General features: G+C 52.4%; 2 protein-coding genes across 5 annotated transcripts in view; both read left to right on the forward strand.

The window, feature by feature from the left end:
- MAPRE3 (microtubule associated protein RP/EB family member 3) overlaps nt 1-6,676 on the forward strand; it is a 56,423-nt gene extending 49,747 nt beyond the window's left edge. The window contains exons 2-7 of one of the 2 annotated variants that reach the window (XM_055399109.2): nt 1,417-1,544; nt 2,828-2,973; nt 3,580-3,781; nt 5,057-5,211; nt 5,328-5,480; nt 5,719-6,676. In XM_055399109.2, coding sequence (XP_055255084.1) covers nt 1,424-1,544; nt 2,828-2,973; nt 3,580-3,781; nt 5,057-5,211; nt 5,328-5,480; nt 5,719-5,787 — 846 coding nt within the window. In that variant the 5' untranslated portion in view covers nt 1,417-1,423 and the 3' untranslated portion in view covers nt 5,788-6,676. The remainder of the gene's footprint in view (nt 1-1,416; nt 1,545-2,827; nt 2,974-3,579; nt 3,782-5,056; nt 5,212-5,327; nt 5,481-5,718) is intronic. The other variant, XM_055399108.2, reaches the window with a different exon arrangement.
- Nucleotides 6,677-11,585: 4,909 nt separating this feature from the next.
- On the forward strand, nt 11,586-19,969 carry TMEM214 (transmembrane protein 214). Of its 3 annotated transcripts, none has more exons than XM_055399106.2 (17): nt 11,586-11,795; nt 12,785-12,984; nt 13,557-13,707; nt 13,995-14,129; nt 14,368-14,450; nt 14,867-14,972; nt 15,068-15,149; nt 15,427-15,528; nt 15,893-16,034; nt 16,467-16,558; nt 16,834-16,882; nt 17,077-17,190; nt 17,435-17,552; nt 18,060-18,156; nt 18,375-18,543; nt 18,744-18,818; nt 19,035-19,171. In XM_055399106.2, the coding sequence occupies exons 1-16, from the start codon at nt 11,651-11,653 to the stop codon at nt 18,774-18,776; spliced, it is 1,818 nt and encodes a 605-aa protein (XP_055255081.2). In that variant the 5' UTR covers nt 11,586-11,650; the 3' UTR covers nt 18,777-18,818; nt 19,035-19,171. The 3 variants fall into 3 exon arrangements, with proteins under 3 accessions (XP_055255081.2, XP_088697367.1, XP_055255079.2); XM_088841241.1 differs by lacking the exon at nt 19,035-19,171 and adding an exon at nt 19,474-19,969 and having other exon boundaries at nt 11,587-11,795; nt 18,667-18,818; XM_055399104.2 differs by having other exon boundaries at nt 11,588-11,795; nt 18,667-18,818; nt 19,035-19,969.
- Nucleotides 19,970-23,446: the final 3,477 nt, after the last annotated feature.

Genomic DNA, 23,446 nt, shown 5'->3' on the forward strand with positions numbered 1-23,446 from the left:
GAGTCAGCTTTCTAGAACCCAAATCTGGTCAAGTACTATCTGCTTAAAATCCTCTAATGGCTTCCCTTGTTTACACAGACTCTCCCTCATGGTAAACAAAGCCCTGCGCAACCAGCCCCTTCTGGCCTCTTTGTACCACACCCCAACATGAACACCGTTTCTGCTGCCTGCTGAACAACTCAGAGTCCCAGCAATAAGCCATAACTTTGTTCTTGCTAGTCCTGGGGCCTGCACAGCCCTTCCACCCCATCCCCCCATACGTTCAGAAAATTCCTACCCCTTTCAGACTGCTCTGAAGTCTTCGCTGACCCTGTCAAGCAAAAAAGGTCACTCCTTTCTTTGTGCCACCCCTGAACTCTGCTTGTCCTGCTCTTCCTGCCCCATCACTCCCTGCTCTGGACATCTGCCTGTCTGTAAACTCTTTGGAGGCAGAGACCACTTTTGACTTCAATTCTTAGCGCAGGTCCATCGTAGTGTGTGTGTGTGTCTGTGTGTGTGCGCGTGCGCACATGCTCAGTCATGTCCAACTCTTTGCAGCTCCATGGACTGAAGCGCATCAGGCTTCCCTGTCCTTCAGGTCCATCGTATAGAGTGTGTGTGTGTGTGTGTGTGTAGAGTGTGTATGTGTGTAGAGTGTGTGTGTGTCTGTGTGTGTGCGCGTGCGCACATGCTCAGTCATGTCCAACTCTTTGCAGCTCCATGGACTGAAGCGCATCAGGCTTCCCTGTCCTTCACTGTCTCCCAGAGTTTGCTCAAAGTCATGTCCATTGAGTCAGTGATGTTATCTAACCATCTCCTCCTCTGCCACCCCCTTCTCCTGTTGCCCTCAATCTTTCCCATCAGGGTCTTTTCTGGTGAGTCGGCTCTTCGCATCAGGTGGCCAAAATATTGGAACTTACGGGTTGCAAAGAGTTGGACACAACTGAGTAACAACAAAGTGGTAAAGAATCTGCCTGCCGATACAGGAGACACAAGAGACGCAGGTTCAATTCCTGGGTCCAAAAGATCCCGTAGAGTAGGGAGTGGCACCCCACTTCAGTATTCTTGCCTGGAAAATTCCACGGACAGTCAGACACAACGGAGCACACGCACGCACCCTGTATAGTATGTGTGTGTGCTCCGTCGTGTCTGACTCTGTGGCCCCATGGACTATAGCCTGCCAGGCGCCTCTGTTTGTGGGATTCTCCACACAAGAATACTAGAATGGTTGCCATTCCCTTCTCTAGGAGATCTTATAGTAGGTACTCACCAGATGTTCAAGGGTGAGTAAGTACCCCTTCTCCAGGAAGTAAGCTGCTAGTCTGGAGGAAGATGCTTCTCATTTTTCCAGGGACCCTCCAGCCCCTTCTCTCCTTTGGGCCCAAGAACAGCACAAGGCTCCCAGGAGCTGACCTTGCCTTTCCTCTTTCTTTGCAGCTGGGGCATGGCCGTCAATGTGTACTCCACATCTGTGACCAGTGAGAATCTGAGTCGCCATGATATGCTTGCGTGGGTCAACGACTCCCTGCACCTCAACTATACCAAGATAGAACAGCTCTGCTCAGGTTGGAGGCTGGGAACGGGGAAGGGGCCTGCAGAGGGGAGGGCAGGGAAGGCGGGAGGCAGAACAGCCTCAGCGGACATTGAGGATTAAGGAGATTAAGGAGACCTGCAGAGCCCTCAACCAGCCAAAGTTCTGGAGTTGAAGGAAGGAAATGGGGCTCTCCATGGGATGGAAATGGAGAAGGCAATGGCAAGCCACTCCAGTACTCTTGCCTAGAAAATCCCATGGATGGAGGAGCCTGGTAGGCTGCAGTCCATGGGGTCGCTACGAGTCAGACATGACTGAGCGACTTCACTTTCACTTTTCACTTTCACACATTGGAGAAGGAAATGGCAACCCACTCCAGTGTTCTTGCCTGGAGAATCCCAGGGACGGGGGAGCCTGGTGGGCTGCCGTCTATGGGGTCACACAGAGTCGGACATGACTGAAATGACTTAGCAGCAGCAGCAGCAGCAGCATGGGATGGAAAAAGTCCAAAGCGAAGAGCAGCAGAAGTACCGTGCAGGGTTGCAGGAGAGGCAAGCAGCAAACCGGAGATCACCAGCACCAGGTCCAGCCCAGCCGCTCAGGAGGCCCCAGTCTCAGCTCTTCCTGTAGCGCAACCCTGGGCAAGTCCCCACCCCTCGCTAGGTCTCAGTTTTCTGGTCCATAAATGGAGATGACATCAGCTGTATAAGTAGGGTTGCTGTTAGGACTGAATGCCATACATGCAGTGTTTGATATGGTGTGTGCATGCTGTCGATTCAGTCATGTCCTACTCTTTGCAACGCTGTGGACTATAGCCTGCCAGGCTCCTCTGTCCATGGGGTTTTCCAGGCAAGAATACTGGAGTGGGTTGCCATGCCCTCTTCCAGGGGATCTTTCCAACCCAGGGATCAAACCTGCATCTCCTGCGGCTCCTGCACTGCAGGTGGATTCCTTAACCCCTGAACCACCAGGGGAAGCCTGTGTTTGATATGGTGCTGGTACCTCATTGTATCATTATATAGTAATCGCTTCCATTCTTGGGACTTCTGGTTGTGCCTGTCCTGCAAGTATTGGAGAAGGAAATGGCAACCCACTCCAGTCTTCTTGCCTGGAGAAGTCCATGAACAGAGGAGCCTGGCGGGCTGCAGTCCATGGGGTCCCAGACAGTCGGACATGACTGAGTGACTTTCACTTCACTATTCTGCAAGTATGACTGGCCCTGGCCCCAAAGAAAGAGACGAGGAGATGGGGAGGTTCGGGGGAGTAGCCCCAGTGGGCCCAGGAAAGTGAAAGCAAGCTGCCCATGCTTCTCCGCAGGGGCAGCCTACTGCCAGTTCATGGACATGCTCTTCCCCGGCTGTGTGCACTTGAGGAAGGTGAAGTTCCAGGCCAAGCTAGAGCACGAATACATCCACAACTTCAAGGTGCTGCAAGCAGCTTTCAAGAAGATGGGTGTTGACAAAGTAGGTGCCTGCGCTCTGAGGGGCCCCCGAGGAGCTCTGTGACCCCAGGGAAGAAGATGGCCCACAGCAGGGGCTACCGGGGTCCTTCCAGCCCTGATGCCACTCTCCACCCACTGCCTCTCCATGGGGAGTGCTCCCCCGGCTCATGGCTCAGTGGAAAACCCCACAACATTTGACACCCCATCCTGACCACATTCCCATCCCTTCCTCCTCTCTGGACCCTACACTTGAGCCTCTCGATGTACCGCTCCTGTTAAATTCTTCCTCTGTAGGGCCCAAGAAAAGTCTCTTGGCTCACTGCTGCCTCGATGGCCCAGGGCCCTGGTTCCAGCAACCCTCACCCCATGTGCAGGGAGCTGCACCAAGGGATGTCTCCCCACGCACTTCCTCCTGTGCCTGGAGGAAACAGCTGTCTCTGGACCCCAGGCGGGGGGCTCTGGAGTCTACCCATTGGCTCTGTCAGCACGGGAGGGGGGAAGCCCCAGAGAAGGTGGGGCCACTGCACCCCCAGGGCTGGCCTTCCTGACAGCAGCGGCCCTCCCTCAAAGGACGGCAGCTGTGCAGCGGCTGGAGGTTAAAGTTCTCTGCTTCTGTGGTCTATTTCAGATCATTCCTGTAGAGAAATTAGTGAAAGGAAAATTCCAAGATAATTTTGAGTTTATTCAGTGGTTTAAGAAATTCTTTGACGCAAACTATGATGGAAAGGATTACAACCCTCTGCTGGCACGGCAGGGCCAGGACGTAGCACCACCTCCTAACCCAGGTGATCAGATCTTCAACAAATCCAAGAAACTCATTGGCACAGCAGGTAACGTGCCCGAGCTGGGGAGAGGGTGTGGGGGGCTGGGCCGGCGGGGCTCTACAGCCAGGAGCGCCCCCTGGGTCACCAGCCTGCCCAGCCCCCACCAGCCTAAAGGAGACTGTTATCACGGAGTTCAGATGACGCTGCCTGCTGCCCACTTAGACCAGGGGGAGTCGCAGTGGGAGGAGAGGCCCCCGGCGCCAGCTCAGGTGGCTGCTGGTGGTGGGAGGCCCAAGCCACTTCTTCCTGCCGCCCAAGCTAACTCGCTGACCTTGAGGTGACGGGGCAGCCCATGGCACGGTTCCTGCATCCAGGTCATCCCAGCCAAGGGCCTGGGGCTGGCACAAAGGACTCTTTCTGCCTTCTACCCACCTGATTCCCCGGGGATGGGAGTTTGCCCAACTGGACCAAATCTTACCGCATTTCGAGAATCTCACAGTCCCAAGTCCTCAAGAGACAATCTCTGGAAATGAGGCTTTGTCTGGGTTCTAGAAGAGAAGGGGGAAAAGCAACAGGGCCTCAGGGAGACAAGAGGATTGGCCAGGGAAGAGGAGCAGCCCACCCGCGTCTGAACCCGTCATAGCAGAGCGGCTCCTCTGTGTGCGCTGCTGCCCCCTGGGCCTGCCCCCACTCTCCTGCTTGCTTTGCATTAGAAGCTCTGTCCTGGGAGCTGCCTTTAGCTGGAAAATAAGTGGCCAAAGCATGACAGTGTGCGGGGGAGGAGCTGGGGTGCCCAAATCAGGCCCAGCAGAGGGCACCAAGCCCATCCTGAGGCCCCGGCAGCCCACAGGGGCAGGGGAAGGCTTCTGTGGTCTCCTGCAGTCTTGAGACTCTGAAGTCACCCCCAGGAAGGGTGGCTGTGGGCTGGGGCTTCTGTTAGGAAAGACCCAGCAAGAACCAGACTTGAGGCCCTGTGCCAGCTGCTTTTCCTCAGGCCCCAGCTGTCAGTACAAGAGGGCCCTCACTCCTCCAGCCCCACTCCCCAAATTCGCTGTCCCAGTTCCCCCCACTCCCCCTCAGTCCAGCTTTCCTCCCTCCCCACACCTTACATTTTCTTTAGCTCCCTGTCATCCCTGCTCTCCCAGGCTTGCCAGAAGGCTGCCCAGCTGCTGTGGTGTCGTGTGGCCGTGGCTTGGGGCCTAGATGTAGAGTGGGAGAGGAGGGGACGGCGAGTGCCTGCCTTTCGCATGGGCCTGCCCCGCCATCACACCAGGCTGTCTCGTGCCACGTCTGTGGGCTGTGGGTTCACGCAGCCCCATCTGACTTTCCTCCTCTGGACAGTTCCACAGAGGACGTCCCCCACAGGCCCCAAAAATATGCAGACTTCTGGCCGGCTGAGCAACGTGGCTCCCCCCTGTATCCTCCGGAAGAATCCTCCGTCAGCCCGAAACGGTGGCCATGAGACCGATGCCCAGATTCTTGAGCTCAACCAGCAGGTGAGTGGCATGCACATGGGCAGCTGAGAAAGCCAGGCCCCTGGGGCATCAGGGCGGGAAGGGAGGCTGATGCTGGGGTCTCTGCTTGAAAACCACTTTCTCCCCCACCCGAGCAGCTATTGGATTTGAAGCTAACAGTGGATGGACTGGAGAAGGAGCGTGACTTCTACTTCAGCAAACTTCGAGACATTGAGCTCATCTGCCAGGAACACGAAAGTGAGAACAGCCCCGTCATCTCAGGCATCATTGGCATCCTCTACGCCACCGAGGTGAGTCCTGCTGGGCACCTGATGGGCCTCCCCCATTCCCACCAGACCCTGAGACCAGAAGGGGCCTCGGGGAGTATGGGCCCGTGAGGGCAGCCGGCTGAAGGCACCAGCCCAAGGTCCCAGAGGGCATGCGCAGTGGCAGGGGGCCGGAACCCAGGCCAGCTCCGAGCCACCTGCAGGAGTCCGCAGCTTCGGCCGGCCTGCCTGGCTCAGCATCTCTCTCCCTTCCACCCTGCAGGAAGGATTTGCACCCCCTGAGGACGATGAGATCGAGGAACACCAACAGGAAGACCAGGACGAGTACTGAGGGCGGCCCCAGCCCTGGCTGACTGCTCGGCTTCCGTGCCTCCCCACCCCGCTCCCACCCCCACATTATAATCCTTTCCTGACAGCCAGTCGGCCGGTGCTTTGTGTCAGTGCCACGGCACTGGGGAGCCTGGCGAGCAGGGCTTGGGGGGACGGGGCAGGTGAGCAGGCGGAGGCCCCTCTTCCTGTGGCACAGGCCCAGTGTGCGGGACCCCGGCCCACTCCCCACCCCTATTTATTTCCGTTGTCTCTATGCTGTGTCGGCCAACACTCTCCCAGGGTGCCGCAGCCACCCGCCCCAGCCAGCCGCCCGCTCCCCTGACAGCCAGCAGCTGTATATTTGACAAAGTCATTGGTATATTTTTACTTACTGGATTTCCCTTGCACTTTACCTGTTCTTTTCCCAGGGCTGGCAGCACAGGCTCCGGGGCAGCGTGCCTGGCTTGGCTTCCCTTCCCCCGTTGCCAGGGCTGTGACTGGACTCACCGATTCTTATTTATTTTGTCTTTTGACTTCCCAGTAGTTGAGGGAAAGGCTGATGTCAGGAGAGGGATGGGGAACTGAGGGGGGGGTACCTAAGGCCCTGGTGGTCAGGGAGAGGGAGGGGAGCATGTGAGGGATGAAACGACCTCCTGGCACCAGGCTCGCCCACCCTTGGCCCCCTGCCCCCAGCACCACAGCCCGGCACTGCCCTGAGGCTCCCAGCCACTCCCCTGCAGCTTGGTTCATACCACACAGACTCTGCCCAGACCTCCTGTACGTCTGCCTTTTCTCTGCCCGCCTCCCCAACCCCAGCCCTTCGGGCCACCCAGCCTGCATATGTGTTCACTTTTATTTAAATAAACTTGTGTGGTAAAAGTCCATACAATGTCTCCCTCAACTGAGCCACAGCCTGGGCCCCAGTGCTTTTCTCTGAGCGACCCCCTCCCCAGAGGTGATAGCCATGGGGCACAGCATCACTGCCATCCTCCCCCAGGCCCAGAAAGCTTCACTGGCTTACCCAGCTCTGACCCAGCCCCCATCTCCCAACGCTGGTACCAGGGCTTTAAGGGAAGGCACGGAGGCCCGAACTCCCATTCCCTGAAGAGGAACAGAATTCAGGACCATGGCTGTGATAATGGGCAACCCAGTCAAGCAGCTGTGGGGTGGCAGGGGGCCCTGGCTGGGAGGTGCCTTGTTTCTGTCCCCTTTGGGCCAATATGACCGCATACTGTCCGCCACCCTTGTCAAAGTCCACACACCCAACATCAGTGATCCATATGGGGACAAGGGCTCACGTGACAGAGCTGAGTGGGTTACAAAGAGCCAGGGCTCTAAGCACTGAAGCCCAGGAGGAAAGCAATGTCCAGCGGGTTCCTTCCACAGAACAGGCTCTCATGGGAGCCGGGAGCTGGAAACTCTGTCACATCATATTTGCACAGCCCTGCAGTCCTGGTGCGTGCCGGCCAAGGGCCATGATAACCAGTGTCCTGAAGATCCAACAGGGACCAAGGGCACTTAGCTGAATGTGGGTACCAGGCCCGTGTAAACAAAGCCTTGGTTGCCCTTCAGAACAGCCCCTTATTTACTGGGGAAAGGACTGAGACCTACATGTGACATGATTTGCTCAGGGTGGTAAAAACCTGGACTAGAATTGAGACCTCCTGACTCATTGTTCTGTGCTCATCCCCAAAGACCACCCAGGTGTGACCTCCAGAACTTTCCTCTAGCTTCTGACCAGCCCTGGTAAATGTTTCCTCACCGTCCTGAGTGTGCCCACGACATTGCTGGGATGTTGTTTCTTCCACCGCCTTGCTCCAAGACCCTCCTTCCAGACCACCAGCATTTCCCCGGTGACTCATTAGAAACCTGAAATAAGCAAACCATGTCTGTTCATTCCTCATTCACCTCACCTTCTCCATTTGACTCATATTCCCCCATACAGAGACTTCTGAATTTATTCTCCTTATTCTCCTGTTTTTCTCCTCCAAGTTCCTAGCCTGCTTTTATTTTTATGATGAAAATTATGATTTTATCTTAGTAATTTTTAAATGTTACCATTTTTAATTCTTCTGCCTAGTTTTAAAGGCTATTCCAGGTAGATACAGTAAAAGGAGAAGGTAGTTTCTCTGTGATGCCCAGCATTCATCTTCAGGCTGGGACCTCACCCTGATGGTTAAGTGGGTGTGGTGGGCAGAATAACACCTCCCTTCAAAGATGTCCACATTATAATCCCCAGAACCTGTGGATATGTTAGGTTATTAATACATGGCAAAGGGGAATTAAGGTGCAGATGGAATTAAATTGCTAATCTGCTGACTTTAAAATAAGGAGGGTATCCTGGGTTATCCAGAAGGGCCCAGTGTAATTGCCAAGAGTCCATAAAATTGGAATGGGCAGGGCAAGAGGTCAGAGTGATGCAATATGAGGAGGACTTGACCCATCGCTGCTGGCTTTAAAGATGGAAGGGAGATATGAGCAAAGGAATTTGGTCAGCCTCCAGAGGCTGGGAGAGGTAAGGAAACAGGTTCTCCCCTAGAGTCTCCACAAGGGACCATTGCCCTATGGATACCATATTTTACCCCAATGAGACCCTGACAGACTTTTGCCTTCCAGAGTTATAAGACAATAAGTTTGTGTTGTGTTTAGCCAGTAAGTGTATGGCAATTTCTTATAGCAGCAATGGGAAACCTGCTTCAATGAGCTCACTGTTCTTGTCCCCACACCAGCCAGTCACCCATCCTCTTTGACCCAATCTTTTTTTTTTTAACTTTTAAAAATTTTGTATTGGGGTATAGCCAATTAACAATGTTGTGATAGTTTCAGGTGAACAGTGAAGAAACTCAGTCATACATATACATGTATCCATTCTCCCCCAAACTCTCCTCCCATTCAGGCTGCCACATAACATTGAGCAGAGTTCCATGTGCTATACAGTAGGTTCTTGTTGGTTATCCATTTTAAATATAGCAGTGTGTACATGTCCATCCCAAACTTGACCCAGTCTTTTGATTCTTCCCTCTTACCCCATGGATACGATACCTGCCCAAGCCCACCCTTCATGGCTAATGTCTAAGGTTGCTCTTTGAAGACCTACAGCTCAAGGATGTAAAGCCACTGCCTCCTTCCCAAACTCTGGAACATTTAAGATGGTGAATTACAATTTTCTGCTTCATCTGTCTCCCAAACAGGTCTCACAAGTTCCTCTCAAGCAAGTGACGTTGTGTCCTCTAGCTCCCACCTACCACTGTGCTAAGTGCTTATTAGGTAGAGAAAGCTTAGGAAATGCTACTGGATAAGTAAGTGAATGACTTCTATCCCCTAGGTGCCAAGGTACAATTGATGACCTGCTGGACTATTCTAAGACAGGAAATAAAGCCCCTCCCCACCCTTCTCTATATTTCTACCATGGAACACCCCCTTCTTTGCCTCTATGGAAAGCCCTTTCTGTTTCTCTTCCAAAATCAGTATCACTCTTGTGACCATACATGTAACACAGAAGAGGTAGAACACTGTCTGAGGAGAGCTAAACCAATTATGTAAAAAAAATGAATTGATAAATAATTATCTCAAATATGGTCCTGGGCAAAAGCACTTCATTTCAGACCCTCTGACCTGAGGCAAAGTCAGCGACAGTCAGGCCTGCATGGGCTGGAGGGCAGGCAGAAGGAAGCAGCAAGAGGTGGTTATCTTCTACTTTCTGCTTCCAGCCCACCCCATCCTTTACCTGTCCCCACTTACCTTTCCAAAAGTAGGTATGCCATTTTCCTACTGGCTTCCCACGATCTGCAGGACGAAGTCAAAATTTGACAGGCAAGGACCTTGGCATATGGGATCACGTCCCTTTCCAACCACATAACCTCCAAAATCCATGAAGCACTGTCACATTGAACTACTTCCAGTCTCCCAGACTTGCCCTACTGCGTCCCACCTTTGTAGGCCTTTGCTTACATCCAGTCCACACACCTGGCCTGTTCTTTCCATTTGCCCTAATTCCCAACCATTGACTATTTGCCCATTCCTCAGGACACATTTCCAGTGTCATCTCCTTTAGGAAGCCTTCTCTAATCTCCTTCCTAAAGGAATTCATCACTCCCTAAACTATTCATCTATGGGAAGTTGGACTCTAGTTCTTACTATAAAGGCTTGCCTGGCCTGTTCCTCACTATGGCAGGTATGAATCTCATAGTCAAATGTGGGAGTGTGCATTAAATAGTAAGCTTCCCATGTGACACTAGTGGTAAAAAGAACTACCCTGTCAATGCAGGAGACTTAAGAGATGCAGGTTTGATCCCTGGGTTGGGAAGATCCCCTGGAGGAGGCAATTCACTCCAGTATTCTTGCGTGGAGAATCCTATGGACAGAGGAGCCTGGCAGGTTACAGTCCATAGGGTCGCATGAAGTCGGATAGGACTGAAAAAATCTTGGCATGGCAGGGCATATGAAATAGCACATTTCCTTAATCATGATAAATCACGTCTAGTTCACCTTCACTCATACCTCATACTTCCCTGCCGGGATGCTTCCAGTTTTGAGGTCTCAGGTGATACAACAAGCATGGTCCAAGGGACCTCCAGAGATAGGGGATGTCTGAGCATGTAACCTGCGTAAGTGGTTCCTCAGGTCTTCTGTTCTTGATCGCTTCCCTGCCACACCTGGGACTTGGGACTGACTTCTGCGGAGGGAGTCAGAGCCTTTTCTTTCCCATTGCCTGCAAGGGGAAACCCAGTGCCGGCTGTCCCAGGGCCACAGACTTTTCTCTGCTTCCTTTCCAAGGACTCTCCACTCTCCACTTCCTGCCCGACCCGACCCCAAACACTGCCTCAAGGCAAGGAATCCTCAAGCTCCATCTCTCTTGTTCCTTCACAATACCTTTTTTTATAGCTCGTTAAACTCAGTTTAATCATTAGCAACTTTCCTGGAAGGAAGGGAGCATTTCATCCACAAACTCTCCCAGGAGCTGAGGAGAATTATTTTCATTCCGTCCTTCTTGCACAGCTAGAATGGGAAGGAACAGTTAAATTTTCACCAAGCCACCCAATACTTCCACGTTCAGTTCAGTTCAGTCGCTCAGGCGTGTCCGACTCTTTGCGACCCCATGAATCGCAGCAGGCCAGGTCTCCCTGTCCATCACCAACTCCCGGAGTTCACCTAAACCCATGTCCATTGAGTCGGTGATGCCGTCCAATCATCTCATCCTCTGTCGTCCCCTTCTCCTGCCCTCAATCTTTCCCAGCATCAGGGTCTTTTCCAATGAGTCAGCTCTTCGCATCAAGTGGCCAGAGTATTGGAGTTTCAGCTTCAACATCAGTCCTTCCAATGAACACCCAGGACTGATCTCCTTTAGGATGGACTGGATGGCTCAATAAAAGTTGTCCGAAAGCAGTAGCCTCTCATCTCAACGTCTTTTGCTTGGCTGGTTTTTTTGTTTGTTTGTTTTTGCTGAGAAAGGCTCTTGACGCCGCGCCGACCCCTGCTGCTGCTGCTAAGTCCCGTCAGTCATGTCCGACTCTGTACGACCCCCTAGATGGCAGCCCAACAGGCTCCTCTGTCCCTGGGATTCTCCAGGCAAGAATCCTGGAGTGGGTTGCCATTTCTTTCTCCAATGCATGAAAGTGGAAAGTGAAAGTGAAGTCACTCAGTTGTGTCCGACTCTTAGCGACCCCATGGACTGTAGCCTACCAGGCTCCTCCGTCCATGGGATTCTGCAGGCAACGACCCCTAGCGTGGAAGAACCCGGCAAACACCAATGACTACAAGTCCCAAGCTGCCTTGCGGGTTGTGTCACGCGCCGCGAAGCCCTGCGAGGAGACGTGGCAGAGCGCGGCGCGTCCGCACCGGACCGGAAAGCTCGGGGAGGCGGCCGTGGCGGGAGGGTCGGAGCCATGGCGGCCAAGACGGCGGGTGGGGGGCGCTGGGAGGTGGTGAAGAAGGGGCGGCGGCCTGGGGCCGGCGGCAGTGGTAAAGGCGGCGGAGGGGACCGCCGGGCGCTCGGGGAGGCGAACGGAGTGTGGAAGTACGACCTGACCCGTGAGTACCCACCCGGCCCGCCGCCCCCTGTAGCCCTCGCCCCGCCCCGGGTCTGCCCCCCACCTCCCCACCCCGGGTGGTAGCGAGCGCTACCGGGGCCCAGAGGGTCCAAACACCCCTGGCCTCCTGGAGTCGCGAGCTCTCCTGCCGATCAGTACCTCCCAGTTCGGCCGGCGCTCCCCTGGCGTTTCTCTTGACCCTCACAAGAGGTAGACAGCGCGAGGGAGGTCGCCGTCCTCGCCCCTCACATGAGTAAACTGAGGCCCAACGAAGTTAGACGCCTTCTCCAGGATCACTTGTTAGAGGGGACCAGGATTCCGGTCTTCGCACGCTCAGCAGACAGCACACATTCCCTGCCAGCTGTTCCCGGGCCCTATAGCCTGGCCTTGCCGGGCAGGTGTCCGGGAGCTGCGGAGAGGCAGTCTGGTTCATCATACACTGGGCCCCCGCCTTAAGTAACCTGCAGGTAGGGAGTGGGCGTGGGGACCGGGACGCTCATGAGACCCGGCAGTGGGAGAAAATGATCCACCACACACATCTCCACAGCCATCAAGTATTCCAAGTGGTGCCTGTTTCCTCAAAGCCTGGAGGAGCAGAGAAAGCTTGCCACTTGTTGATTATAGAGTTGTCACATCAGAACCAAGAGGAACTGGGGTAGAACCAAGATGGGAAAACCGTGATTTCCCAGACTGGTAGCCACTCAATAAAGAAGCCAGCCCTCTGTGTTGCACCTCATCCACCTGCCCAATTTTCCCATACTCTGATTTCCTAATAAAGAAATGCCTTATCTCTGAAAGAGACCATGAATTCAAGAGTTGTGGTAACTGAAAGAAGCCACCAGGAGGGCTCCTTAAGCAGGATGCAAGAAGGGGCTTTGAGGCAGGCTCCTCCTTGGAGATTAAGTGCCAGTGTGTGGGGAGGGACCACTGTTTCTGTGAGGCCCTCCTTATTCAGGGCTGCCCCCCTTTCTCTGCCTGTCGTTACCCCAGCTCCAATCCAGACAACAAGCACCCTGTATGAGCGGGGCTTTGAGAAAATCATGAAGCGGCAGAATAAGGAGCAGGTTCCACCTCCTGCTGTGGAGCCTAAGAAACCGGGGAACAAGAAGCAGGCTAAGAAGGTGGCGACCCTCACCAACCAGAACCAGAAGCAGGGCCGCTTTCGCAGCCTGGAGGAGGCACTGAAAGCTGTGAGTGTGCCGAGACTTTAGGCAGGGGAAGAACGAGGACCGGAGGAGAGGATGAAACAAGTGGGACAGGGACGGGCTGCTGAGGGACCTGTGGGGTGAGGGACACTGCTGACTGAGAGGAGGCCTTCGGAACGGATGGAAGCCCAAAGGCATGCAGTGCCTGCACTTAGGATAGACAGGGAATGTAGACAGGGAATGAGTTTATAGAGAACCATAGATTAGTGAGAGGAAAACCTTGAAAATCCAGAGATACACAGAGGGTTTAGAAAAACTGTTTGTGGTCCCTCCTGCCAAGGAAGGAATGATCTTTCACTTTCCATCTTGCCTTCTGTTTTTCCCCTTGCACATGTGAGGGACCCAAGAATATTGGTTCTTGAGAACGGAAGTTACAATTGTCTTGTTCTCTAGTTCCTGAAGATCTGGATGCAACAAAAGTATGGCATTCCACATACTTGCATCGAAAAGCAGAAACCCTTTGTTTTTCCTGCCACCACGTAGTTCAACCATTTCCCCACCTCTACCCCATTACTCTACACCCGCAACTCACCATGAGGGGCCTGTGTTCCTGGCAGCTGGACCTGGCAGCTCTGCAGAAGGAACTGGAGAAGAGCCAGAGTGTGTTCTCTGGGAACCCATCCGTGTGGTTGAAGGACCTGGCCAGCTATCTCAACTACAAGCTCCAAGTACCTCCAAGTGAACCCACACTTAGCCAGCATCCTCACGGTTAGTTCTCCAGATGAGTTGAAGAAAATTCTGAAAGGGCTGTATGTAAGCACATTACTTAGTAACTGAGCCCCATGCCCCCCACTGCCCTGACTTACCTGGGTGATTTGAGCTGTCCTCAGATTAGCATGGCTTCAAAGTTTCTGGGCCTCGTTGAAATAGGGAGGATGCCAGCCACAGTGCAGGACCTCTGCCTTCACTTATAGTTCTCAGGGAGCAAAGCAGAGGCCTCAGAGCTAGCAGAGGTTTCTGATGCTAGCTCTCAATGTGAGGCCTATCGACCCCAGATTATCCCTACAGCCTGGTGAGCCGGGAGCTGCGTGGCATCATCCGAGGGCTACTGGCGAAGGCTGCAGGATCCCTGGAGCTCTTTTTCGACCACTGTCTATTCACCATGCTACAAGAACTGGATAAGACTCCAGGTGAGAGGGTCCCGTGAGAATTAGGCTAGCCCTATCTTGGGAACCCTTTTTCCTGCTTCTAGAGTAACTGAAGAGGTTCTGTTTTAGCAGAGAAACATGCTAATTCCAGCACTTTTGGAAAAGGAGGAGGATGCTAGGACTCCCTGGGCCTGGGTTCTGGGCTCTCAGCTGCTGAAAGGGAGATTACAGGTTTGGGGTGCTGATTAGTATATGTGGGTCTGAGAATGTGTATCTCCAGGGGAGTCACTACATGGTTACCGCATCTGTATCCAGGCCATTCTGCAAGACAAGCCCAAGATTGTCACCACAAACCTAGGCAAGGTGAGCTCAGGGTTGTGATGGGGTCATTGGGAGGCCAGGACTGGGGAGACTGGGCAGAATCGAGTCTGTTGAACCCAGTTAAGGGATGCGGGAGGTCCTGTAAGACAAGTAGTTAGCTAATGGCGTTAGCACTATGTACATATATGAGGTAGGTACCGCTATTATTCCCATTTCGTAGATGAGAAGATTGAGCCATAGAAGGGGTCAGTTACTTTGTAGAGTTGGTCAACTAGTAAGTGATAAGTGTGAGTGAAGACTATAGCCTGGTGCCAGAGCCTGTGCTCTGAGTCACTCCACCACGTTACCACACTGCTCCATTGTCCTCTCCCAGTTGAATTCTGTCTTCTTCCTTGGCTTTGGGGGTGCTCCTGGTGCTTTGCCCTTTCCCAACCTGCTTCCCTCACTGGTCTCCCCAGTTCCTGGAACTGCTGAGGTCCCACCAGAGCCGACCAGCCAAGTGTCTGACCATCATGTGGGCCCTGGGTCAAGCGGGTTTTACCAGCCTCGCCGAGGGACTGAGAGGTAAAAGAAAGAAAGGTTTTGGAGCTGGAAGTTCCTCTTTAATGTCCCCAGTGGGTCCAGGCTTGAGGCTTTCTCCCTGACCTTTGTCTCCACAGTGTGGCTGGGGATTATGCTACCTGTTCTGGGCATCAGGTCTCTGTCTCCCTTCGCCATTGCATACCTGGATCGGCTGCTCCTGTGAGTAATTGGGGGTGAAGGGGAAGAGCAGGTCCAGGGGTTTTCAGGTAGCTATTTCAGCAAAATGGGATGCTGTGGTCCTGTTTTCCATAGAAGTGAAGAAGCATCAGGACCAGCTCCTGCCAAGTCAGAATGTGGTGGTGAAGAAGGAAAGGGAGGGAGCCAGGAAGTGGGTGGGATGGAGTGGAGTTTATGCCCTTTTTCTTAGATGTTCTTAGCTGGGACCGTGGCCAGGGCAGGTGTTCCCCAACAAGCCTGTTTCTTTCCTCCCCCACAGGATGCACCCCAACCTCACCAAGGGCTTTGGCATGCTTGGCCCCAAGGACCTCTTCCCACTTCTGGACTTTGCCTATATGCCCAACAACTCCTTGACTCCCAGGTAGGGCTGTCCCGGGGCACAACCTGCTGTGAAGGACCCCAGCAGAGGGTTAGGACACTACATCTGTCCCTTCACCTCCCTCCACCCTCAATCTGAGATTATCAACCTGCATGTTCGCGGGATCATTGAACCCTGGAATTACATGGGCCCTCGATGGTGATCGGCCTGTGGGCATTTTCTGGGGAAAATCTGACTCTGAGCAAATTTTCCAAGAAGTTTCTGAGTCTAGAAAGATGAGGAACCATTACAAGGCCCTTCATGACCACCACCTTGGGCAGGGTGTGGACTTTGCGCAGGCACAAGCAACACAGCACACAAAGCCAGTTAGAGTCTATGGTCAGCTCTCCTCTCAACCCCTCCACAGCCTGCAGGAGCAGCTGTGTCAGCTGTACCCACGACTGAAGGTGCTGGCATTTGGGGCAAAGCCGGAATCCACGCTACATACCTACTTCCCCTCCTTCCTGTCCAGAGCCACCCCTGGCTGCCCTCCGGAGATGAAGAGAGAGGTGAGGAACTGGTGGGAGTTGCCTTTGTCCTTCTTGGGGTGTGTTGTGAGGTCCTTATCTGCTGACAGGCCCTGCCACTGGGAGCCTGTCTTCTCCCCTTCCCACACCCCCTCCCCAGCTTGGTCCCAACAGTCAACTGCTGGCTCCCTTATGCTTCACCCTCAGAAGAATGGAGCTGAAAAGGCAGACTGTTCAGATCTGACCAGTCTCTCATGGTCCCTTGTAGACAAGTGAATTTTGATCTCAGGAGCCCCTTCCACCCCTTACAGCCTCTTAGAGATTTTGAGGGTATGCGCACAATTTCTCCACCCTTCAGGGTGGAGTGCTGCCTGGGGGACCCCACTTGGCACTAACTAGGAGGGGGAATTAGCTCTTAGCACTCCCCACCATAGCCCGGTGCCCAGCGGTCTCTCCCTTCTATCTCCTGTGCAGCTCCTGAGAAGCCTGACCGAGTGCCTGACGGTGGACCCCCTCAGCACCAGCGTCTGGCGGCAGCTCTATCCCAAGCATCTGTCACAGTCCAGGCAGGTGGGGGGTGGGGGTCACTTGCCTCCGATCCACACAGATAAACCTTAATTCACTCTTCATGGTGTGTCCTGTCTGAAAGCAGAAGGGGGATGTTTGTTGTTCAGGCTCATACCTGTGGGAGCTTTGCAGGGAGGTTTCCAGGAAGCTGCTCCTCTGTGGGGGTCGGGGACAGGGCATGGAGGGTCTTTCAGCCTGAAGGAGCTGAGGCCCATGGAGGACGGGAGGGGCCAGGTGGGCCTCCTGATAGGAAAGGATTGTGCTTTCTCCACAGCCTGCTGCTGGAGCACCTGCTCAGGTCCTGGGAGCGGATTCCCAAGAAGGTGAGGAGCTGAGAAGACACGGCAGGCTGAGCCTTGTCTGGGTTCTGGGTTCGTACCCTCCACCACTGGCCCCACTTTCTGGGAAGGCGCTCCATTAGCACTTCTGGCGTGGAATACGAAGCAGAATGGAAGCTCAGTGTTCCCTCGTGGACTAAATCTTAACCTTCTCAGCCTAGACTTCTCTTACTCTACAGACACAGAAGTCATTGCAAGAAACCATTCAGTCTTTCAAGCTTACCAACCAGGATTTGCTGAGGAAGGGCAGCGGCAGCAATCAGGATGTCGTCACCTGTGACTCGGCCTGCAAGGTGCCAGTGCCCAGCCCATTGCCCTCGCCTCCCACCACCACCCGTACACTTCTCCTCACAGTCTCTGCACACCCTGGGTTGGACCTGTATAACATTCCTGCTCCGCCTGCCGCTGGAGCCCCCGCCACCTCTGGAGTACTGTGAGGGCTGGGTCCTCTGTGGAAGGCCTAGCTTGAGGCCTGCCTTAGGAGGCCAGGACCAGCCCCTCTCCCTTCTGACCACTTCTCCCTGCCCCTTCTTCTAGAGTCTGTTGCAGCAGGCTCGGGGCTTCCGGCTGCCCTGGACATGGCTACTCCTGTTGGTGCTGCTCTTTGCCATAGGTTTCCTGTGCCATGACTTCCGGTCACACAGCTCTTTCCAGGGTAAGCAGGGATTGGCTGGCAAAGGAGATAGCTAGGGGCTTTTTGTGGGGACACAGAGCTAGCTGAATGTACCACTCCCCGCCCCAGCACACACTCCAGAACAGACATTTTTTGACAGATGTGTCTGCTTTGCATTGTAGAAATGCTTGCATATTCATGGTCTCATTTGAGTAGTGTTATCTTGTTTTTAATTTCTGAGGAAATTGAGGCTCAGAAAGACCAATTAGCATAAGATCACAGCTAGGTAGTAGAAAGGCTGACCCTCAAATCCAAGGTTTCCTGATGCCCAAGTCCACAGCTCCACCTGGCTGCATCCTTCTTGCTCTCCTGGCCTGCATCCCTCCCTCCACACGTGCTCCAGAGCAGACTGGAGCTGGCTCTGCGACCCTGTGAGCATGTCCAGTTCTGCCCCATCCCTCACTGGGCCTGCTCTGGGGCCTGTAGTGCCTGCCTCTGTGGTCCCTGCCTCGCTCACCTCCCCACTCACCCAAGGCCCCATCTCCGCAGCCTCCCTTTCTGGCCGGCTGCTTCAGTCATCTGGTATCTTGCCTGCTGGCCAACAAGCATGCACCAAGATCTACTCCTACAGCCTGCAGGGTTACAGGTGAGACCTCCGGGGGTGGGGGTGAGGGGGAGCCTAGCAGGGAGAGGGAGGCATGGGAGAGAGAGGGCTTGCCTGTTCAGGGTGGTAATGGCATTGACAGTCAATGGGAAGCCGCTGTGGTTTTCCTTTCCCAAGGCCTCCCTTGCCCCAGCTGTTCTTAGACCAACCTGCTTGGGAGACTCAAGACACCTTCTTCCTCCCCTGTGTCTCCCCTACAGCTGGCTGGAGGAGACATTACCAACCTGGGGCTCCCACCTGCTGACTGTGGTGAGGCCTGGCTTGCAGCTGGCCTGGGCCCACACCAATGCCACCGTCGGCTTCCTTTCTGCCCACTGTGCCTCACACTTTGCCTGGTTTGGTGACAGCCTCGCCAGCCTCTTCCAGAGGGTAAGCAGAGACAGGGAGGTCAGAGAAGGCTGGTCTCGCCGGATGGCTGTGTTCTTGGGAAGATGCAGCCCCATGTGGACTGCCTTCCCTGTCGTTCTAACCCGTCCATTCTCCATGGTCCAGCTACAGACCCAGCTCCCTGATGCCCTGAACCAGCTGCTCCGTTCTCTGAGGGAACTGTTCCTGTTTCTTTACCACAGCATCCTCCTGCCCACGTGGCACATGCTGCTTGAGGCCCTGGCCCAGATCCAGGAGTACTGCCATGAGGCATGCAGGTGAGACCCTACCCCAGGGCTCCAGCAGGAGGCCTGTGGCCCCAGGCCCTTTCTCAGGAACACAGCTCCCCTTTTGGTTTTCTTGCTCTGCCCTGCCCCCTGCACATCCCTTGGGCACTTTGGTATCCGGGTTGTGAGTCTGAGCTACAGCTCTTTGACTTGACACAGCTGCACATCACAATTTCCTAACCCTCAAAATGTCTGCTTTCCTCCCAGAGGCGAGGTGACTTGGGACTGCATGAAGACACAGCTCAGTGAGGCTGCCCACTGGACCTGGCTCAGCCTACAGGACACCACAGTAGCTTTCTTGGACTGGGCACTTGCCATGATATCCCAGCAGTAGGCCCTGTCTCCCTGGCCGCTAGGCTCTGTCTGGAGCAGACCATTGGAGACTGCTGGGGCAGAGAGTGGCAATTCTGCAGGGGAGTCTTTGTTACTTGGTGCCTAAGTTCTGTCTCCTCAGCAAGTGGTAGGCTGCCTCTGCCTCAGTTCTTCCTGGTTTGGTGGCAACGAGTCCAGAGGTATCTCAGCCTCTGACCCACGACTCCACTGACCACTGCTCTGCCCGACTGCACATGGCTCCCAGCCTCTGTCCTTGGACCTGGTAGCCTCTCTTTGTCTCTGCTCTCCACTTCCTTCTCTCTCATTCTTGAAGCCTCAAACAGCTCATCTTGAAAAGGTGGACTCCAGCAAGTGGCTTCTGCATTCTTCTGACAAATGATTCCTGCTCCCAGACCTTAACCATAGCAGGAAAAAAAAAGGGACTTCTAGAAGAATCTAGAAGAATGTAGCACCACAGTGGGCGGCAACAGCTTTGTCTCTATCGACAGTCTGGGTGTGGCTGTCCGTGGACCTGGAGGCCTGGGTGGAGAGGCCTCTCACCTCAAAATGTTCAACTTAGGTCCTTCAAGGCTCCTACTGCCCCTGCCATCATGGTCCTGCATCCTTGCTCTCTGTCCCCCTTCAGTGCTAGGGGGGTCTCGACCTCCATGTTCAGCCCTTTTCCGCTGCCCACCCCTGCCATCTGGAGAGCAGAGCCCAGGTCATCATGTGCCTCAGGCCCAGGATCCCATCCAACAACCTGTTGAGACAGGACACAGCATGTGGCTTGTGGATATGCCCACTTGGTGGAATAAAGGACACAGATTTGATTTCTAGTTTTCCTCTGTGCCTCTTCATACAGAAATTCCTACAGTTGTGAGCAGGACGACAAAATGTGAGCTTCTGCACATTATTTGGCCCCCTGCCCTCCCAAAGGTTGTAGCCTCTGGCTGTAGTAGAGCTTCTGGCAAGGAAAGCCTGCTTCCATCATTCTAAAGTTTGGCCTGTCAAGGGTTCTAGACACCCTCCATGCTCATTTATCGTCTCACTTGTCCTTGTGATTCATGTCCCAAGATTGCCTTGGTAGCTTGAGGAGGATATGCCTGGAAAAGTCAGGGAGAGTGTCCTAGAGGAATTCTTGGCCAGCAATCAGAGGATGTCTCCTTCCTTGCCAGGACCTTCATTTATTAATTGGTTCATTTTATAGGCAGTGAGTGAAAGATTCAGAACTCCAGGAGACACGAGTCAAGGGTTTGTCACTCATGTCCCTTTTAATTTTTGACTTGAGACTATAATAAGTCAGCTCACTGCACAGGTTTTTCAGTTCTCACCTGAAGTTTCTTTCCTTGAGTGTTTAAAGAATATAAGCAGTACTAGAGGTGCATTGCCCACTTCAACGTCCATGGCCTGAGTTCTGTTTCCATCACGAACACCTGAGGTGACTAGCAGGGGTGATGGCCAGCTGCCACTTTCCCTTTCACAGGCAGCCCTGAGGTGCTGCCTCCATTTTTCAGCCCCAGGATTATAAAGTAGCAAGCATAGCAAAATCTTGACACGAAGTCATGAGGACTGTAACATCTCCCTTTCCTTGTTAGGATGTAACTTACCACATTGGGCAGAAGCCTGCTTTTGTCGTGGCAGTCAGCGATGACCATTTTTTCCCAGAAAAAAAAAGAAACCCCACCTCCCAAAGGACCAAAGTGTAGGCCTGCTAACAGGACTGTCCACAGGTCCCCAGACATGTTCCATTGCTTCAGTTCTTTACCTAAAATCAGTTACAGATGGGTTCAGTTCTTAAGAGGAATGAATCCTAGTATAACTGGCCTGAATTCAAGACAAATTGAAGAAAATGAGCTGGTGTGAGCTTGGGTTGGCACCAGTGCAGGACCAGTAAAATAGTGACACTGCCCTTCAATGGCATCAAGTCCAACCAAGGCTGCCGGACTGGACTTTCAATCCAGCAACTCAGAGAATCCCACTTACAAGTGCTTCCTTGGTTTCTAACGTGTACACTACTACGTTATTGGATTCATCTAATTTCTAACATGTAATCCTGGGATGCAACATGTTTCTTTAACTCAGGTTAACTGGAGTCCACAGCCTCTCACAGGGACACTGCTGACACCTCAGTTGGCGTTATTTGATAGATTGCTGATACTGGAATGGTCAGAATGTTTCCTCTCTCCTCTGCACCTGCTATCCATTAAAGCTCGATCAGACATGTAGATATTTCACTTTAGCACAACTCTACAGGAATCCAAGCCAAGCCAGTTAGCTGAACCAGTATAGACTGGTGGAGCACACTGATGCTGACAGGCAGGCAGTCACACTGACGACTGGTGTTACTGGAAGTCGACTGACATCTTGAAGATCACTTCTAGACATTTTAACTTTACTGTTCACACAGTAAAGAGTTCTACAGATAACACATGTAACTGAAGGGCAGTTTGAGTATTGTTATCTCTCACTTGCTTTAGTTCCTAATTTGACCAGCCTACCAACCAGACCATTCCGTCCAACAACAGCAGAATACGTATTATTCTTGCATATTATATCTCAACACTTCTTTCCATTTTTCTAAGTCTCAATGCATATTTTTGGTTTCCTTTGGCTACTTGTACCTATCTACAGCTTCAGCTTTAGAGCAGGGTGGGTGGAGGGGCAGCCTGACTTACTACAGATAGATAATGTTGCTGGACTCATGCCTATGGTGTTGCCAACCTGTTCCCAAATGCCACCACTCTTAGAATGGAGCGTTTCTCACAGAGACAGGCATACCTGCTCTGCCCTATTCCAGAGTGACCCACTTGTCAATTACATAGAAATTTCAATGGTTGGATGACCTCTGAGCATTTTAATATGTCTTATCTCTCCTGAAGGAGTTTGGATTTAAGTGAACACTTAAAGTGATGAATTCGTTTTCTAGTCACCTTCCTGGTTCTGCTCCCAAAAGGACTTGAGGGTGCGAAGGACCTTGCTTTTGTCTATCTGGTGTTCCATTCTTAACCAGTGGTTTCATTGCCCAGACCTGAGGTATAAGAAAGAATTTTCACCATTCAGTGTATGAGCAAATACCTATTGAATATTTTACCTATCAGGATTAGGAGTTGAAACTTGTTGGATATGCCTCAGTATAATAGTTTTACTATTTTAGTACACAAGTTATTAATTTTTAATAGATTTTTTTACAGCAGTTTTAAGTTCACATCAAAATTCAGCAAAAAGTGCCATATCGTTGCCCCTGCACTTCAGTTTCCCCCACTGTCAACATCAGTGAATCTATACTGACACATCACTGTCACCCAGCACTATCACCTGAAGTCTGTAGTTTACCTTAATAATACTTTGTATGATTTACATCTTTTTAAATTTATTGTATGGATGTGAGAGTTGGACTGTGAAGAAAGCTGATCGCCGAAGAATTGATGCTTTTGAACTGTGGTGCTGGAGAAGACTCTTGAGAGTCCCTTGGACTGCAAGGAGATCCAACCAGTCCATTCTAAAGGAGATCAATCCTGGGTGTTCATTGGAAGGACTGATGCTAAAGCTAAAACTCCAATACTTTGGCCACCTCGTGCAATGAATTGACTCACTGGAAAAGATTCTGACGCTGGGAAGGATTGGGGGCAGCAGGAGAAGGGGATGACAGAGAATGAGATGGCTGGATGGCATCACCGACTCAATGGATATGAATTTGAGTGAACTCTGGAAGTTGGTGATGGACAGGGAGGACTGGTGTGCTGTGATTCATGGGGGGGCAAAGAGTCGGACACGACTGAGCGACTGAGCTGAACTGAAGACATTACCTAATATGTGGGCTATCCTAGAGAATATTCCATGTACTCTTGAGAAGCATATGTATTCTGCTGTTGTTGGATGGAATGGTCTGGTTGGTAGGCTGGTCAAGGCCTATGTTGCCTTATTGAGCTTATCATAAACATATTGAAGAATTACAAATCAGTAAGAAAAGTACCAAGCAACAATGAAAGATACGTTATAAAAGAAATGCAAATGAACAATAGATTTGGAAGGAAAAGTCCATTTCACTGCCAAAGAGATGCAAATTTAAAATAAGATACCACTTATTTTTGCTTATCATGTTGACAAAAAAATTTTTAAGCAATTTACTCAGTGAATGCTATGATAGAAAGTGGTATAATGTTTCTAGGAAATAATTTAGTAACATTTGTCAAAAGCCTATAAAGTTTTATATTACTTTACCAAGTAGTTCCACTCCTATGAATATATTCTAGAAGATAGAGAAGTAAACAGAAATGTGAACAAAGATTTACATATAACAACATTTA

The sequence above is a fragment of the Moschus berezovskii genome, chromosome 11, assembly GCF_049115385.1.
Source record: "Moschus berezovskii isolate FMDL1 chromosome 11, NW_MosBer_1.0, whole genome shotgun sequence".
In the NCBI taxonomy this organism is placed as follows: Eukaryota; Metazoa; Chordata; class Mammalia; order Artiodactyla; family Moschidae; genus Moschus; species Moschus berezovskii.

Coding starts and splice junctions, on each gene's coding strand:
- TMEM214 (XM_088841241.1), top strand. CDS start 11,651: ATGGCGGCCAAGACGGCGGGTGGGGGGCGCTGGGAGGTGGTGAAGAAG. Junction 17,191..17,434: donor CCTGTGACTCGGCCTGCAAG/GTGCCAGTGCCC, acceptor CCCTTCTTCTAG/AGTCTGTTGCAGCAGGCTCG. Junction 18,819..19,473: donor TACTGCCATGAGGCATGCAG/GTGAGACCCTAC, acceptor TCATTCTTGAAG/CCTCAAACAGCTCATCTTGA.